This window comes from Delphinus delphis, chromosome 21, assembly GCF_949987515.2.
Source record: "Delphinus delphis chromosome 21, mDelDel1.2, whole genome shotgun sequence".
Lineage (NCBI taxonomy): Eukaryota > Metazoa > Chordata > Mammalia > Artiodactyla > Delphinidae > Delphinus > Delphinus delphis.
This window is the reverse complement of record NC_082703.1, coordinates 21,286,650-21,306,036: the sequence shown is the minus strand read 5'-3', so window position 1 is coordinate 21,306,036 and position 19,387 is coordinate 21,286,650. Positions and strand designations below refer to the sequence as shown.

At 42.1% G+C, this 19,387-nt stretch overlaps 1 protein-coding gene across 3 annotated transcripts in view; it reads right to left on the bottom strand.

Moving 5' to 3' along the window:
• Nucleotides 1-19,387, bottom strand: part of FAT1 (FAT atypical cadherin 1) — a 119,950-nt gene that overhangs the window by 14,252 nt on the left and 86,311 nt on the right. For all 3 annotated transcript variants that reach the window (XR_009517868.2, XM_069540291.1, XM_060001166.2), the window contains exons 10-19: nt 12,265-16,332; nt 11,505-11,701; nt 8,864-9,017; nt 7,830-8,063; nt 6,369-6,758; nt 4,881-5,095; nt 4,483-4,620; nt 2,102-2,245; nt 1,375-1,572; nt 33-834 (exon numbers count right to left, since the gene is read on the bottom strand). Coding sequence is in view for 2 of the 3 variants with exons in the window: in XM_069540291.1 (XP_069396392.1) it covers nt 33-834; nt 1,375-1,572; nt 2,102-2,245; nt 4,483-4,620; nt 4,881-5,095; nt 6,369-6,758; nt 7,830-8,063; nt 8,864-9,017; nt 11,505-11,701; nt 12,265-16,332 (6,540 nt within the window). In the remaining variant the exon portion in view is untranslated. The remainder of the gene's footprint in view (nt 1-32; nt 835-1,374; nt 1,573-2,101; nt 2,246-4,482; nt 4,621-4,880; nt 5,096-6,368; nt 6,759-7,829; nt 8,064-8,863; nt 9,018-11,504; nt 11,702-12,264; nt 16,333-19,387) is intronic.

Genomic DNA, 19,387 nt, shown 5'->3' with positions numbered 1-19,387 from the left:
ACTGCCTACTTCCACGTGCGTATGTGTGTTACCTGTGCAGAGACACACAGCTGTCCTACGGTGGCGCGGGGTCACAAAGCTCAGTCTGGCCGTGCTATGCGTTGACATCGCACTTTCATCCACGGACACCTTTTCATCGCAGAATCTCCAGGGGCAATCCAGCCCTGCACAGAGCTTCTGGAACACATCCAATATCCTCACACCACTGATCTCCTCAATATCCGTCACGGAAGAATTAATCTTGTGCAGAAGTTGTTTTGGTGAGACCTGGGCACTACCTGATCTCTCTACAAAAAGCAAGATGTCCAGGTGCGGATGAGGCTCCGAGGGCTGCAAGCTAACGATCTGAATGTCACTCCTCCTCACACCCAGGATGTTCCGCAAAGCTCGCTGGAAGTTGCGCCAATAGTCCCCAACGAACTCTTCCGGGGTGAGGTTGGCAAAGCGGATGGCCACGGTCTGGTTCAACATCTCCTGCGTCACTTGTCTGATGTGCACCGTGACATCAGCCGCGGTGGTAAATTTCCCATCCGTTACGCTGACGTTGAGGAGGTACTGCCCTACGTCCAGCTTCTTGTGGGCTATCAGCTTGCCCCCTGTGCTGGAGACAGAGAAGAGGCTGCCCATTTGGGGATCGAGGCTGTAGGTTAACGTGTCATACACGTCTTGGTCCGTCGCGTGGATCTTCCCGATGACACCACCTGAGTACTCCTCTCCAAAAGCAGTAATGAAAATCTCTAGCGGCAAAATTGCAGGAGGATAGATGCTCTCTTCAATGACTCTGATGTCAATGTATGTCAAAGATGACAACTGAGGCTTTCCGTTATCTGCCACCTACGAGAAAAGGGAAAAAAAAAAAAAATCACCTTCATCTATGTCGTCGTTTACAACTTAATAAAAATATATTTACATTGTTCAAGTTCTAAAATATTACCGATTGTTAGATATTAGTTCTCCACATGAGAAGTATTATCAAGGGACAGGATAAATACTTCTTTCTAACCCTTTCACTAATTTACGTTGACATTTAGCTCTACCAACGTCTATGACAAAGTAACCAAATGAATAAACAAGCCCCCACGAAGTGCCATGGGATAAAAATGAAATAAAAATTAAATAAATAATTTAAATAAATAAATAAAATAAATAAATAAATAAATAAAATAAATTAGATAAATAAAATAATAAATTAAATAAAATTTATTTAATTAAATAAAATTAAAATTAAATAAATAAATAATAAAAATGAAATAAAAATTCTAATTCAGTTTTGTCTTCTCATGCAATGTAAGCTGTTTACACAGGACAAGATAACCACCAAAGCAGCTCTTCTCCATGAGTCCACAACAAAATCAGAAAGACAGACTTCAATACCTTAATGTGCAGTAAGTAATGATCGTTCACTTTCCTATTTATGGCAGCTGCCGTCAGGAGGGCTCCCTGCTGGTTGACTTCAAATGCCCCCTCCTTGTTTCCACTCACAATGCTGAAGAAGAAGGGAGGGCCATTGTGGGAGGAGTCCCTGTCTGTCACTGCCAGCTGCAGCACGCTGAACCCCACGGGCTTATTTTCCTGCAAGAGTAAGAGAACCACACAACTTTCAACAAAACCCCGTATCATATGCATGTTTTCTATAATATGAAATTTACAGAAAAGAGAGACACTGCCGCTCCATTTCGAAGGAGGAGAGAGGAGGGGTGGTGGTGATGGGAAGGAGGGGGCTGGAGGGGAGGGGCACGTGAGGAGAAAGGTGTGGGGGGAGTGAGGGAGGGGTGCCGGGAGGGGTGAGGGAGGGGAGGCGTTTGGAGGAGGAGTGGCAGGGAGGAGGGAGTGTAAGGGGCAAGGAGGAAACGCAAGGGCAGAAGGTAAGGTTAACAATCAAGCTAGCGAGAATATCTTAAAAATCAAAGCACAGGAAGAGATGACAGCATCTTGGAAATGCTCATCTTTTAGTATTGGTGGAGACCCCTGTAATGTCACTGTTCCCATTTTTCTCAAAAGTAGTCTTTGGAAAAGGAAGATATTTCAAACGAATCACTGAGGCCAGAAAAGAGCTTATTTCAACAGGGGTGCGTTCAGTGAGGCTTGGGCCCGGGATCACCTGGATGATCAGGCTGTAGTTTCCCCTGGAGAAGACGGGAGCGTTGTCGTTGACATCAGACACGTCTATGTTCACAGTGGTCGTGGTGACTCTGGGTGGACTGCCGTTGTCCGAGGCCTGCACGGTGAGCGTGTAACCCGAAATCTTTTCGGGGAAAAGATAAAGAGAATCATGTCCATTTCCACAAGGCCCAAGCGCAGGGTTCAGCCTGAAGCGTACTTCTGATTACTGGAGGGGCGGATCCGAGGGCCTGCCATTCCCCGTGTCCTGCAGGCGGGCAGTTCCCTAGCTTACAAATAACTGATCTGAAAAATGTAATGTATCTGCTCGACAGAAAAAGTTACTAATAGGGATGAGAATCTCCAACGCTTCTCAGAAACGTACTTGTTCCGTTAAACTGTTCTAACTTTGAAAACCTGCAGATCTATTAACAGAAATTAAGACAGAAAAGTAATACAAATGATGAGAGAAAACATCACATATGTCGAAGGCTGTTGCTTTACTAGTGGCGGGGAAGGCAACTTTCCCTCCGGCCCCAGTGTGACTCTGAGCCAGAAGCAGGCAGACAGCAAGCTGCCTCCCACCCTCGAGGGCTCACTCGTTCTCAACACTCCGCTCACCCTCCCCGCATCCATGTCACTCTTGGATTGTAGTCAACTGTCTAAATCTCCCAAGATCCTCTCTTCGGGAACTTCCTACAAAAGAAGGTGAATTAAGTGAGGTGGCCTCCCTTCCAGGACAGTTTCTTTAAAGCTTTCTCTTCCAGAATGAGCAGTGAAGAGGCCAAGAGGCTGGCTAACCCCAGAGGACGTGCTGCAGAGTGTCAGTCCTGAAAGACGCTCCAACAAAAAGAGGACGACGTAGCTTGGGAGACTCTCTTTTGCCATCTCCCAATGGACATGAGTACACTAAAGGATCTGAGAAGTGTTTCAGTCAAAAATACTAAGTTTTGTTCTGCCCAGCAGTACTGCAATCCTAAGCATAACAGTCATGCTTTCTAAACTCTGGGAAAGTCCCCGCTCAAAAATAACAGGTCAGAAAAGGAATTAAAGAATGGACTTTGATGAAATATCTCAGCACTATCTCCCCAAATTCCTCTAATCTTGGATTTACCCACTACTCTTCTGAAACTGCAGTCTTTATTATCATCGATGCCCTTCCAATTCCCCAAACCAAGGCTCTTTCACTTCTCCTTCACTTCATTACCTCTGAGGCAGCTCCCCTCCTGTCTGTGAGAGCACATGACTAAGTGGATGGATGGATGGATGGACGGATGGATGAAGGGAGGGAGGGCTTGCCTCTCTCCTTATTCACTCACTTTTATCTCAATACCTCAGATCACTTCCATAATCATCTTCAGAGGCATGTACCATAGCTGTATTTCCAGCTTTCAAGTCTCTTAAGTTTGACTAAAATCTCTAAATGCTGGCTGAATAATTTTACTTGAATACGCCACTTTCCTCTACAAATCAGCATCTTGAAAACCACGTTCAAGCACCTCTCCCAGTGCTGAGTTTACGCCCTGTGACCTCCTACTCGCCTTTAATGGCACCACCCAGTCACAGCAAGACTGAAACGCATCGAGTCCTCTGCCACCTCTGCTTTCTCTGGAGGGCCATAGCTGAGCTCCGTGGACCCTAATTTTTCCTCTACAAAGTTTCTGCACTTGTCTCGTCATTGCTACTTTCCCAGTTTGGGCTCTTGTTGTTTCATAACTGATGAACTGTCACTGTCCCTCCCACCTCTGGGATAACACTTAGACCAGCTGTAGGACTGGTCTTCAGCAACCACCTCCTGTGCTGTTACACCTGCGCTCACAGCATCGGTAACCACCTAATGCCTGCAGTGCCAGCCTGAACCTACGATCCTGGTTTTGTCTGTGGCCTGTCATCTGTTCCTAAAACTCTTCATCTATCTCTCCTCCCTCACCTGTTTGTACGATCACTCTACTCCAACACAACTAAACAGAATCACCTAAAGACACCCCACGTCTCTTCCTTCCTCCATCCTTATTCCCCCCGGTTCCTCACAGGGAATTCCCTCCTCTCAACACTATGTTTTCCTGAATCTCTGCTATTATTTAAAACCCAGCTTCTAGCTCCATGAAGCGTCTCAAAACACTGGTGCCAACAGTAACTTGGTCCTGAATACAAACTCTTATTATCCAACCTTCACATTACTACGAAACACATCACATATTCTGGAGATCTTCATACCACAACTGCTTTTCAAGTATTTATATCTTGCTTGTCACTTACTGAGAACAAGGCTGGTTCTACCCTTTTAACACTTCCCAAAATGTTGGCAGAGGCGAACACAAGGCACTTCCATCTACCGATCTGATAATCTGTAAACAATCTACATCAGATTTTTCCACTTACTGTTTCCCGGTCTAGAAGTTTGGTCACTTTCACTTCTCCCCTGGCAGGGTCGATTGTAAATGGACTTCCCTGATTGCCGTCTATAATTGAATAGCGGATGTGGCTGTTTGAAGGTCCGTCGGCATCATCTGCCATAACCTAGAAAATATCACACTCCGGTTTAGGAGACAGATGAGGGAGGGACAGAAGTCGACTAAGCAAATGTCTGATATCAACAGCTAGTTTGTGTTAAGGCAATCACTTATAATAGAGTCAGTAACTAAAGAGGCTAGCAAAAGACATTTCCCTATCTTCAAATTATCAATATTTTCAAGTAAGGCCACTACAAAAACTGGATCAATCTCACTAAAAATTCTTGCACAGACCCAGAAGAAGCCTGTAGGGGAAGAGGTACGCACTGTAATGACAGACTGTTCAAGAACAGCATCTTCACTGATCACTGCCGTGTAGGTGTCTTGGCTGAACACTGGGGTGTTGTCATTGATGTCTGTTACGTTGATGTTCACAGTGGCAACATCACTCAGTGAAGGTGTGCCCCCATCAGTGGCTTCTACCGTCAGGTAATACTCATGAGAGCTTTCATAGTCCAGATTCTCAATGATAAATATGGCCCCTGAACAGAAAATCAAAATTACTTTCCAGTGCTTTAAAATGCCACCACATTCTCCTCCTATGGCTAAAATTTTCAGTTCAATAGTTTACTTACCATTTATGTATGGTTTCTAATTTCTTAATTCAACAATTAAAACATGAATTTGCCCATCCTTGGAACCTTATTTATTTCTCTTAATTACTTTCCTGACACTCTTTGTGATATGTGAATTGCTTTCCTAGTCAGTACTCCTTATGTCTCCCTGCTATAAAAATGATAACATTTCTTATCTCTTTTCAATGATAGTTTACTACAGACTTTAATGAAACAGAAAACACAAAAATTCTGTTCTTTGGCTTTTCATTTCCTTTTCCTTCTCATATTTTTTCTTTTACAGAAATGTACATCCTTTTAAAAAATCTCCAGAATAACTATTTATATCCCGTCACTTTTTGATTTAATAATTCCTTTAACGTCTTTCCTTTTAACTTCCTTATAGTCTACCCTACATAAAGAGCCCTAAAAATAACAATTTTATGATATGCTGAAATTTTATGTATGCTAAAAATACATTTTAAAACAGCATCATCACACACCTACCCTTCAGTTGAAAGCCACATACAATTAAATACAGTTGGAATGGAGCAATTTTTTACAGAGCAATTTACTTACACCTATTTTAGATGACAGATTAACAAGACTACAAAAAGTATTTATGCAGCCAGAGTCAATAGCGCCAATGACTTATGACCTTGTCGGCGGTCACTCAGTAAGTGACTCGGTCCAAGTACTTCGACGGTTGTCTGTGACTAGCGTAATGAAGAGATCAATTTAATGAATTATCAGATGTCCCCTACTGAAACTAAGGTCAAAGAGGTCGAAACTGCTGTTTCACCTGGGAAGCTACTTCACATGAGATCTACGTGGGCCATAAAAAGGAGTCGTTCTGCAAAATCTTCTACCATCTTCAATTCTTTACCTTTACTGATTTATGACACCTTATATTTTTACTAAATTACTAGAGTATGATGTTTTAATTTTCTATTTAAAGTTAATTTGCTTATAGTTATAATGGATAAGCCAGAAATGTATTTTATTATGTAGAACTATAGTTTAAAGTCTTCTAAACCACTCTGAATCCCACTTATGATAACAATACAAAGAAAACTTGGGTCTTCTCTTTTAGAGTATCTATTGACAAGGTATGACCTGTTTTTGTACCAGGTGAAGTGCTGAGCAATCTAGCCGTTTTTTGCAGAATAAAGGGCTTCCTCTCATTTGCATGGTAGGTTACCTGATTTAGAATCTATGCTGAATTTCCCATGTTCGTTTCCACTTATTATCGAGTAGGTGATTTCTGCATTTGCTTCAATGTCCCTACTTGCTGCATACACTTGAAGAACTTCTGTTCCAATGAGAACATCCTCAGACACTGTGGCACCATATTCACGGTATTCAAACACGGGTGGGTTGTCATTTATATCCAAAACGGATACAACAACAGTGCCGGTAGCTGTCAACCTTCTTGGCAAACCATGATCTACAGCTTTCAAAGTTAGAGTGTATACTGCCTGTAGTTCTCTATCCAAAGGCTTTTCTAACTGAATGATTCCAGATAATTCATTAATGGAGAACTGTCCATCAGCAGAGTTAATCAGTGAGTAGGATACCTTCCGATTCAGTCCTGTCAAGACATGACATCACGTCAGAATGTTTTACTTCAAGAAACGTAAACAAATTATTTTTTTTTAAATCCAGCACACATATGAAAAAGGGAAAATGCCAATATACATTATTTAAAAATTCTTATGACTATGACCTTAAAAATGTAAACTTTAAAATGAGCAATTTGTTGAGTTAAAACAAATATAATTTCATAGTCATCTAGCTTTTTCAGACTAAGTTATACAGGAACTTATGCTCTAACAGCCAGCAGATCTTTAAAAATAAAGCCTATTTGTTATTTAGCTTCAGTAACAAAAATTTATTTGAAAAGTAACATTTTTGGTATCCTTCTGATTCTTCAGTGTTAGAATGACTGAAGAAGTTATTTTTATTCTCTGCTATCAAAATGCTATGAATATATACCTTAGAGTCTTATTTTCTCTATAAAAAATTGGAAAGGTCTGTAAAACTATAACAATATATCGTTTTCTTCTGTTATGTTCCTATGATACTAAATCTCTTTGTCACTAATGCTTTATTCACAAAAAATAACACTTCACTAATTAATTCAATGGGACATAAAGATCAGTTTATCTCATCACTAAGCAGAATTTTAGGGGTACCACAGATACTTTACAACAGTAAGTTCACTGGGCACAATTTTGAGACTTCAAATATTCATTAAAAATGAGTTCATTGGGCTTCCCTGGTGGCGCGGTGGTTGAGAGTCCGCCTGCCAATGCAGGGGACATGGGTTCGTGCCCCGGTCCGGGAGGATCCCACATGCCGCGGAGCGGCTGGGCCCGTGAGTCATGGCCGCTGGGCCTGCGCTCCGCAACGGGAGAGGCCACATCAGTGAAAGGCCCGCGTATCGCAAAAAAAAAAAAAAAAAAAAGTTTCTTATTCTGAAGATTTCATTCCATTTTTAATGCTAACACGATTTTTAACGGTAGCATGACAATGGTGAGTTATTCAACATGCATGAGGTAGGGGTCATCAGAGGGGCTGAATGTGGAACAGTGCTCTAAAATAGGCTCCTCCTCAGGTAACAGTGCACAGTTTGAAGGCAAAAGCATCACTTGGGCGATACCTGCATCCACATCCGTGGCCTGTACCCTTGTCAGGAGCGTGCCAGGCTCTGTGTTTTCAAACACGGTGATGGTGTAAGGATCGGCAGAGAATTCGGGGGCGTTATCATTCACATCCTCTAACGTGAGCACAATATCAGCTTGACAGAATCTTCCCCCTCCATCCGTGGCCTTGACCAGCAGATTATAGGTTGCCTGGTCCTCGCGGTCAAGGGGGGCTAATGTTTTCAGTTCACCTAAAAACAAAAATAAATGGGCTCACTTGAAATTTAAGATGTGACTGCAAGAGCACATCTTTCTTCCCCTTTTCTCTTACATTGAGAAAATCTGAATAACAGCCTTCCTCTGGAGAACAATTTTATTAGTGACAGAGTCAGCAGCTGTGGGAGCCCTCAGAGCTGGAGGGTTTCAAACCCTGCCAGGTGCTAGCTCTAAGCCTTAAAGCTCTCCAGGTCAGGACCTCTCGCATTATATATGATGCCCAAAAGCAAAAGAGCTGCCAATTTACCAAATTGAAAACATTTTTAAATTGACTCAAAAATTAGATTCACATGTTTATCATTAATTTGGGGGGAGCTTAATAGAAAACTGTTACTTGACCCCCAATTTTAACAAAATACAAATTGAAAGAGAAAGTCCTAGAGGTTTAAAGTAAAACACCACTCATCATTTTAATGAATACACTAAATTATAAATTTATGGTCACAAATTCAAGCACACAAACTATATGTAAAATGGATAAAGCAGAAAGTTTGAGATATACTTTAACTTCTGAGTTTTTTTTTTTTTAAAAAGGTGATATAAAAAAACAAATTTTAAATCCTCGGTTCAAGTAGGTGATTGTTGCTGTTTTTTATCTCACCCCAAATTTTACACATTGAATTGCTGTTTGCATTTCTAAAAGATGCCATTTTTGTAGCAGGAGAGTAAATTTTACAAGAACAAACTGTCATTTCAAATTTTCCGTGTGATCCAAAACCACCCACGCGTGACTTTGCTGGAACACAATTAGTTTTGCCCCAAACTCTACCTTTACCTGTGTCTGGATTTAGTTTGAATTTTTCTGCACCTGGACCAAATAATGTGTAAGTAATTTCGGCATTGGAACGGATATCTGCATCTGTAGCAGAGACCTGCGTGATCAATTTCCCAGGAAAGGCATCTTCTGGAATCGTGTCGGAATATAAAGTCTACAAAGATTTTAAACAATACTGTTAACATAAAACATTAAAAGGTAACATGACTGCCAAGGGAGTAACAGAAATCATTTACCTTTGGTCACAGAACACATGGGAAATGACTAAAACTAAAATCCAAGGAGCTTTCAAAACTATTTTTCTTACAAAACATTTAAAACAGAGATGATTCATATAACAGTTAACAACCCCATATGCTGAAAGAGTCTGACCTGACATTTAACCTACAGAATTCTGAATACTTTGCCTTTGATTTGGTTTCATATTTAATTTAATTTAAATTCTTACGAGAAAATACACATAACACTCCATTTTTACCTAAAAATTAGAGAGAATACAAGCCTGATACATTACGTCTAATTTCCAACACAGGAATTTATTGTTTGCAATCACTGTTAAAACACCACCAAGTAACTGCATTTGGGAGAGAAGTGAGCCTCATGACACGGGAGAAAACAAAGGTTATCCAAGGCCTCCTGGGAGGGGGGCAAGTGATGCTCAGGCCAGGGCTCTCTTCTGCCCTGCTCCACCCCGTCTCTCTTCAAATCTGACCTGATTCTCAAACACAGTGAACGGTTGTTTTCCAGTTCCAAATATTTAGAAATCCATGTCGTACACCAAAACATAAGACAAACAGATAAGACGTTGTTAAATATATTTTCTTAATATGAGCTCAATTTTAGGTGAACTATGACTCATGAAACAGGATATTTTGTAATACTGATGATTCCGAATGATCTAGTGTCCTAATTAATACCAAAGGTGAAAGGAAAAGTGTTGAAAAACACACACATTTAGTGTCTATAAGATACATGCACACGCACGCACACACAGAATCCTCCTTCCATAAACCACTGTCACCAAAACCATGGATTGGAATGAACCCCTCACCCCTCAGAAGTCCCGCTCTCCCCGCAGCTGAATTATTCGTATCCATTTCCCGGAGAGCTCTGCCCCTCTGCCCGTCCAGCTACACACAGCTCATGCCCACTGCGGCGCTCTCCACCTCCCCGCCCCCTTCCAAGTCACCTGCTCCCTGACCCAGCCTTCCCTTTACCTACCACACTCTTCTTCCTACTTTTTACTCCCAACTTTCGTCACTGGCCAGATCTATCTCCTTGTTAACACCCTTTAATCTCCTGAAACCAGGCGTCCACCCACATCACTGCACTGGGACCACCATCTCCAAGCCAGTCACAGAACCCAATGGTCTGTTTCACTCAGTCCGCTTTTTATCTCTGTCACACCTCTGCTGGCCATCCCGCCTCCTAAAAGTTCTCCCCTCCTTTGCTCTCAACTACACTGTGCTGGTATCTGCGCTCTCTTCCTTCCGCCTTCTTTCTCTCTAGGGGGATACCTGTCTCTACTCTTTCCCTCCTTGCTATTATCCTCTCAAGCGAATGCAGTCAGCAGTTATCCACCCAAGCTGCCAAGTTCACACACCCATCCTCCATCTCGCGAACTCTAAATGACTATAAAAACACATTCAACTGAACGTCCCGTGATCTTAAACTGAACAAATCTAAAGTGGAATTCAGCATGCTTCCTCTAAAACCAATTCCCGCTCCAGGCTCATCTGTGGTTTTTCTCCCAAACACTCCTGTAGGAAACCTAAAATCAACCTTGACTTAACTAACATGCTTGTCGCGATGTCACGGCCAGGCAGGACCAAGTGCCACTGCTTTTCCCGTCACAGCATCTTTCACCCTTCCGTTCCCTGTGCCTCAGTCCACTGCCTGTTATCCCCACTTTCACACTTCCTCAGCTAAATGGAAACAATGCTACCAGACTCAGTTTCTCTCAGGAACTCCTGGAGTACGCCATCTCCACCTTTCACGTAAGGAAGGATTCGTGGAGTCCCAGCTCCCTGGAACGCCCTCCATAGCCCCTCTCACCCAGTTTACCCTCCGGCCCCAATGCCCTTCCGTTTCCACTCTTGGTGATCTCATCACCACCTCCCAAAGGCTGAGCTTTTCCTCATCCTCCAGTTCCGGGGACAACTCCCGCCCTCACTGAGCAACCTCAGGTGGCGCAGCTCTTCCTTGGCGTGCATTTTGTCCTCCTGTTAAACGGTGGGCTCCACAGGGGCAGAAGCCACACGCTTCACCTCTGGGTTCCCCTAGCGTGTACAAGAGCAAGGGCCCAAAATACGGTCTCTTGGTGCAGAACAGAGCTACCTCACCCCCAAATGAAGGGAATCTTTTCATGAAAACGTAACAGAGCAACGCTTATATACAACTGTAATCCTGTCAGCAATTCACAGTATTTTGAACTAGGTTTTTAAGCTATTTAGCATCCCCCAAAAGTAGTTCTGAAGCTAATGCAACTCTTGCCCCATTTAACCCTCACCTCGACTTAAACATTAAGAGATTACAACATGAAACACATTTGAACTACTCTACAGCACCACGTGACAGTCCTTCTGAAAGGTTTAAGAAAGAAATCTGAATTCATAATATATAGACTTAAAGAGCATCCTACCTTTTCACAAATGGGACTGTTGTCATTTGCATCAAGGACTTTGACTTCAACTATAGCTTTTGATGAGAAGGTCCCATCAGTTGCTGTGATAGTCAGAAGATAATTGTCCCTTTTTTCCCTATCTAGAGGTTTCTTCACATAGACCTTCCATTCATTCTGTATATTTTCAATAGCAAACTGCCCCAAAGGATCCCCTCCTATTAAATCAATGGAAGGAGATGACAGTCAAATTTGTTGAAATAATAAAAGGAATAACAGGAGAAATAAATTGTACAAAAGATATATAATACTATGATTCAAAAGAATTAAGTTTTAAAGAAAGTAATTACACTTAAATTAATTTTATTAGCTTTCCCATTCACTAACCCCTCCCACCCAAAACCCTCAAAAAACCCAAAAACCAAAGAAAGCAGCACTAAAATGTGTATTTAAACGCAGCATTAAGCCAAATAAAATTTCAAGACGATCAGTAAACATTTTAGCCTATACTGAAACTATAGATTTTTAAAATTATAATATCTTTTTTATACAGTGTATAAAGATCAACAGAATGAATCATCAAAATCAGCCTAATGAAACAACTACTGGCTTTGCTCAGGCAAAAAACTTGAAACATAGCTTAAGAGATGTTATTTCTACTTATTTTAGATATACTAAAATCGTCCCTTCAACTCTCAATTTCCATAAAATACGTATCTCAGAATTTATACTTCTAATACAACTTAATTTTAAATTAAACCATTCACTTTAAACACGTTACCTGTTATGTAATATGTAACTTGTCTGTTGATCTCTTCAGAATCAGCATCCGTGGTACTCAGGATGGCAATTACGCCCCCTGGTGGATCATCTTCACTCACAGTCCCTTTATAAATCTCTGCTGTGAACCGTGGGGGACTATCGTTGACATCGGCGACAGTAACATCCACAATGGCTGTGGAGGAGAGCTGAACCTTTTCACCATGGTCTGATGCAACCACCTTAATCTGATAACTGTCTCTCTCTTCGTGGTCAAGTTCCTTTAGGGTTGTAATCCATCCTGTTTCCATGTTAATGGTGAAAGATTCGATGACTTCTACACTTTGTGACTGATCTAGACTATACATAACTTGGCCATTGGTTCCTGAATCTAGATCAGACGCCCTGATCTGGATGACTCTGCTTCCCCCTGGCAGGTTTTCAACAGTAAATGCCTCATATGGACTAGACTCCAAGACAGGGCTGTTATCATTTGCATCTTTCACTTGGATACTAACATCTACAGAAGCCACCACCTCATAGTCATCGTGAGTGCACCTGGCAAGTACGGAAAACTGGTACCACTTAGTTGTCTCATGGTCCAGACCCTTCTCCAGTTTCAGTCTCCCACTCTGTCTGTCGATCACAAAGAACTCATCTCTGTTGCTCTCTGGAGTATTCCCTTTGACTAGGCTGTAAAGGACAGTCTCGCTATGCTCTGCTCGAATGAGATCTATTTCTGTTCCAATAGGAACGTCTTCTGAAACTGTATAGGTGTAAAATGGTTCTGAAAACCTTGGAAGCCGCATTTCTGGTGGAAGTACTTTAACATAGACGGGAACAACAGATTCTTTGGGTGGAGACCCATTATCCACAGCTCTGACAAAGAAAGTGAAGACCTCGTTTTCTAAGCCAATTAAGCTTTCTTTTGTAGTTATTATGCCAGACAGTCTGTTAATTTCCAAATTCTCTTTAACGCCTTCAGAATCTGCTTCAATGGCATAGGTGATGTCGGCATTGGATCCCTCATCAGCATCACTGGCAAGGACTTTGATGACCGACGTCCCTTTGGGAGCATTGGATCCAATATTCACCTCAAACTTGGTTGCTCGAAACTGGGGTGCATTGTCGTTGTCATCTGTAAGGATGACGTTAATGGTGCAGAAAGCAACTTTTCCACCAGTGTCCTTGGCCATGAAACGGACTGGGATTACTTTTTCCACTGGGGTTTCTCGATCAAGTTTTTCTAAAGTAAAGATCTGTCCTCTCTCATTTGTGTAAAACCTGTCTTTGGCAAAGTCATTTACAATATGGTAGGTAACGTGACCGTAAATACCCGAATCCCCATCAGTTGCTTTAACCTCGGTCACCAGGGTGTGCAAGGGAGCATTTTCAGCCAGCTCCACTTCATATTCGTTCTGAAGAAAAGTGGGACTGTGCAAATTGCCTCCAATCACACTCACATGAACCTGAGCTGAACTCCTAAAAACTCCGTCAGACACAGAAACCTGAAGGGTGTACGATGGCTTCAGGGCGTGCCGGCGCAAGTTGGAGAGCGTGATGATCCCCGTCCTGCTGTCAATGACAAAATTCTTATGATCATTGCCAGACAGAATGGAATATTCCAACTTGTCTACGTCTGAACTGTCCGCATCATAGGCTTTGACACAGCTCACAAAATGCCCATGGGCAGCGTGCTCGCTAATTCTGGCTTCATAAATCTGTTGGTCAAATAGGGGTGGGTGATCGTTGAGGTCGGTGACATCCACTGTGACAACCACTTCGCTGCTCAGAGGAGGCATGCCGCCATCAACAGCCCTTACAAAAATCTTGTGCTGCTGGAACTGCTCAAAATCCAAAGTCCTAACCAGGGAAATGAGGCCAGTGCTGCTGTCTATGTGAAAATGATCATGACTCTTGCTATGATTCCCAAACATATGGTATGAAATCCCTCTGTTTGGTTCTGAGTCAGAATCTGTTGCTCTGACTTGAACCACGGATGTGCCAATTACAGATGCCTCGGACAGGGTGGTGGCATAGGACTGCTGGGCAAACACGGGAGGGTTGTCGTTGACGTCTTCCACGATTACGTCCACAAAGACCTCGGCGTGAGCACCGGTCAAGGAGTCAGTCGCTCGGATGCTCAGTTTATATGCTGGGTGGGACTCAAAGTCCAGAGGCGCTATGACATTGATAACTCCGGTGTTGAAGTTAATAGTAAACTGGCTGAAAGGATCGCCATCTGTGATGCTATAGAACACTTTCAAGCCCTCTGGACTGTTGGCTTGTACGTGGACAACGGGGCTGTGCATCTGGACGTTCTCTGGAATCTCGGTGCTGTAGAAAGGCTTTTCAAACACAGGCATGGCTTTGTTCATAACGGTGATGGGAACCATGACTTCAGCCGAAAAAGCCGGGTTTCCTCCATCTTTTGCAACCACTGTGACAAGATATTCTTTATTTAAGGTGTCAGGTTCAAACTGTTTTTTCAGTGAAATTTCCCCTGAGGCTCCAATTTGGAAGTGTTCGTGGTGTTCCTTGAGGTAGTAGTGCACTTCCCCGTTCCTGCCGCCATCTCTGTCGATGGCTGTCACGTAGCGAATAACATGGCCCACGGCGGTATCCACTTTAACGACGGCGTAGTAAGGCAGGTTGACAAACACCGGTGCATTATCATTCTGGTCTTCGACGATGACCTTTACAATGACACGGGCCACTGCTGAAGGCTTGCGTTCTTGTGTCACTTCCACTACCACATCAAAGGTCTCCTGCTGTTCCCGATCAAACGGTATGCCAGTGGTCGACAGAACTCCAGACGTGCGGCTGATTTTGAATCTGCGATCTGGGTTGAGGATGTGATAAAACAGGGGCTCGTTGATTGGATTACCGATAGCAGTTATGACAGCTAATCTTCTGGCTTCAGTAGAATTCTCTTTCACTACCACAGAGTAGAAATCTTGGGTAAACTTCAGCTGACTTTCTTTGCTTTCTTTCACGTTAATTTTCACAGAGGTTAAGCTTGCAAATCTGCCATCAGAGGCCCTGACAGTTAACTCATAGCGGCTCCTCAACTGAGTTGTGTTTTGTACAGTTATAGTACCAGTCTTGTGGTCCATTAAGAACTTCTCCCCGATGTTGCCTTCGGTGATGGAGTACATTAACTGTGACAGTGCGCTTGAATCAGCATCTGTAGCATTTACTGTAATGACCTTGACTCCTTTGTATGTTGGCAACAAAAGAGATGCTTCATACAATGATGTGGAGAACACAGGAGGGCAGTCATTAATGTCAATAACATGGATAGTCACGTTGGCTGCATATTCAGCAAATAAACATGGTGTTCCCATGTCATGAACTTGTACAGTGAAGTGAAAAGTACTTGTTTGTTCATAGTCCAAACTTAGTACTGTGTGAATAGCACCAGTGCTGGAATCAACAGTAAAATATTTGTGTATAGCTGGTTCAACAATGTGATAAACAAGCAAAGCATTTGATTCTTTATCAGCATCAGTGGCTCGAATAACTAATGGGACATTCCTGTCTGTTAGGACCACACTGTGAATTGAAGCTGATTCGCTAATGAGCCCCGTATATTCTGCCTGCGTAAAAACTGGCAAGTTGTCATTTTCATCCTGCAGATGCACTAGAACGGTTGTATTCGTAGACAAACCAGCCATGTTAGTTCCTTGTATTGTCAATGTATAAATGGGCAAAGTTTCAAAATCCAAAGCTTTCTGAGTGATGATACTTCCGGAATGTGGATTAATATCAAAGGCATCAGCTATATTTCCATCTTTTATTTCATATACCACTGATGACTGACTATGGGCTGTAACCATTCCGACGAAACTCCCAATGCTGATAGTTTCACTAATTTCAACAGAATACTCTTTTGATGTAAACTTGGGAGAGGCGTTGTCAGCGATGGTGACAAAGATACACACAGAAGTGATTTCACTCATTGGTGGGTTGCCTTTATCTATAGCTTTTACCATTAAGTCATATTCCACTTGGTTACTTCGATCTAATTCTTTGGCAGTTTTTATAGAGCCCAAGATGGGATCAATTGTAAAAGAATTTCCAATGTTTCCTGGGAGGAGAGAAAAAAGCATGTTAGAGAAAAATACAAGGGCCTATCAATATTCGAATGGAACTTGTTTTATTCAATTTGTCTCATTTTTTCAATTTGTTTCATTTTTATCTACTCTAAGGGCAAACTTTTCTGTTTTGTCTATAGATCATGAAAAGAAACAGAAGTATTATCACTCTGTACCTAAAGCCAAACGTCACTCTCTCTGGTTGAATCAGGAATGTGTTGTGGAAGGATCTGGTTATCCTTCCATAAAAGAGTTTAGTTAATCATCTCCAAGAGTCCCTCAAAACCCCTTTGGAATATATTTATTTATCACTTGCAAACTCTCAAGAATCTTACCCACTATGAAAAGGGAAGACTTCAATTAAATTTAACAATCTTAAATAGAGTTGGCCCTTATTTTACGCATTCGGGGACTTGATGAGTAAGCCTGTGTGTACTCTGCCCCACTTTATGGGTTTTTTCCAAGATTTCAGTAATATTCCCTGAATTTTTTCAGGTCAATTTAATTTCTAGGTGAGTGGTTCTCAACTGGAGGTGCTTTCACCCAGAGGGACATTCAACCGTGTCTGGACCCCTTTTTGGTGACCACTACTTGTGGGGAGAGGGTGCTCCTAACCTCTAGTGAGTAGAGGCCAGGGATGCTGCTAAACATACTACACTGCACAGGACAGCCCCACAGCAAAGAACTTTCTGGTGCAAAATGTCAATATTGCTGAGGCTGAAAACTCTTAAGATTGTTTTACTTGCTTTTCTTTAGACATTTTCCAGCTACGTTATGTACATGTATTTAGCTGCAAATGCAACTCCACAATATTCCATAGTTTTGTGCCACTTGAGCTCTTCCTGAAACCAGGAGTTTACTACAGTTCTGCAGTTCACTCTCTTTCTGGGTAGATCAAGGCAGTGTGAGGGTCCTCAGATTCGATCCAACCACGAACCCTTCATCCCTTTTCTGTTTTATAAACAAAGAGTCCAGAATCATTTATTCTAGTCATAGAACTGAATTGATCTAGTCTGAGGAGCTGCCGCAGAACTTGCTGAGGCAGAAGATCATGAAGCTCCCCATGCCTGAGTCTTTAAAAGCTTACTTGACATATTTTAGGGGAAAACAACTTCGAACAAGAAAGAATGCCTACTGATAATTCCTTTAATCTTGAAAATGTAGCATCTGTTAGGAGTTAAAAATTCTTTCTTTCATCAGAGGGAATTTATAGTGGAAAAACGTATAACTTGTTTCTTAGTAATAAAAATGATGTATTCAGTGATTAAAAAGAATCCCTTTTATAAAATATACTTTTCTTTAAATCTTGGAAAATTTGAACTATTACACTTTACCCAAAACAAAGTCCACTTCATTGCTAGTAAACACTTCCTCTACATCATTGCTAGTAAACACTTCCTCTACAGCTTTCATTTCCTTCCTTTAATACATTTTCCAAAAATCCATGATAGTTCTTTCTGAGGCCAGACCCAGTCTGGTTTTCATTAAGTCTGCCTGGCTCTGCGTCCAGGCCCCAAGGCCGTGCCTCAACCTGCAACAGGACAGAGGTCCAGAATGTCTCCAGGCCACGAAGCTCTGAGCCGAACCCTGGCCCACGAACGAGGTCATGCTGCCTCTGCCAGGCCTCGCAGACACTAATTTCCGGCCTGTGTGTACCTACGAGCGCCAGTGACCCCAGTTCTCCCCCACTGTGTTTTAGTTGGTTATTGGGATTCCAAGGTCCTTTCTCAGCTACCTTTGCATCATCCCCACTTCCAAAGCTGTGACTGGTTGACTGCTTGGGGGGCTGTGAAAACCTCTGGACAACTGTCTTCATCCCCACTCTTTACTACCCTATGTCTGTACTAATAAAGTAGCTGACCTACCGTATTTTATATTCAGTCATCTAGATGCATTTCTCTTTTACTTTGTACAGTGAAAATCTTAAAGCTTCAAATACACAAGGCCTCACATGGAGGAATAAATGGATTTTATCTGCAATGAGAAGGCTCCTCAATCAAGTGAGCACATCCTCATCTCGGAACCACTGGGCTTGGTGGGTCCCTGCCTGGAACAGTCTTCCGCCAGCTATTCTCACTGCCTCTCCATGCACGCGTTCATTCATTCAGGTTTTGCCCAAATGCCTCCTTCTTAGAGAATGTGGTGGTGAGGCCTTCCTTGACCTCCCCATTCAGCATGGCTGTTTCTGTCCCATTACCCTGTTTTTTCTTTACAGCACGTATTGTCACTTGTTCTCATCTGTTCTCCCACTAGGATGTAAGCTCCACTTAAGCATGGCTTGTTTGATTCATTATATTATCATCTCTGCCTAGAAAAATGCCTGACACATAGGAGACACTCAGCAAATGTTTGTTGAATGAAACAACTTTTACACATGTATGGAAAGAAAACAAATTAAATACCAAACAGGTTGATCAGCAGCTTGAAAAAAATTAATACATTCATTAAAGTACCATATTTATATTTCTACTTGGTTTTGTTTCCCTGCATTTATGCTATACTTCAATCACTACCAACAACCACTTGTTAGATGCGGCACTTCATTTAAAAGTATTAGCAAAAGGAACGTGTCATGACTATTTGGAAATCTCTGATAAAAAATTTTTATTAGCAATGTGACATTCAAAACATTCTTTATTACTTGCAGTATCTCGACTTTGATAAAGACAGCTCTGAGCTTGTCAACGGTAACAAGAAGGTTACACAGGAACACAGCTAGTTAATCAGTGTATGGATGCTACCTGTATCAATACATATACTACGGCAGAAACCATCCGATTTGCAGATGGAAAGCAACACCGTATTTATGTGGCAACACTGAGGGCTGCTGAGTGGCTTGAATGTGTCCTTGTCTGATCTAGTAATAGCCACATTCACCAAATATTGAAATATACATATGGCATTTGTGAACAAACTAATAGGGCAGTGACAGAAGTCTGTACTAGGTTGGGGCCTTAGTCATTCACTGTAGGAGAGATACTGGTTATTTCTAAATAGTTTTAAATTGTTCTTTCCATATGAACAAGGCAGTTATCTGGACAAACATGC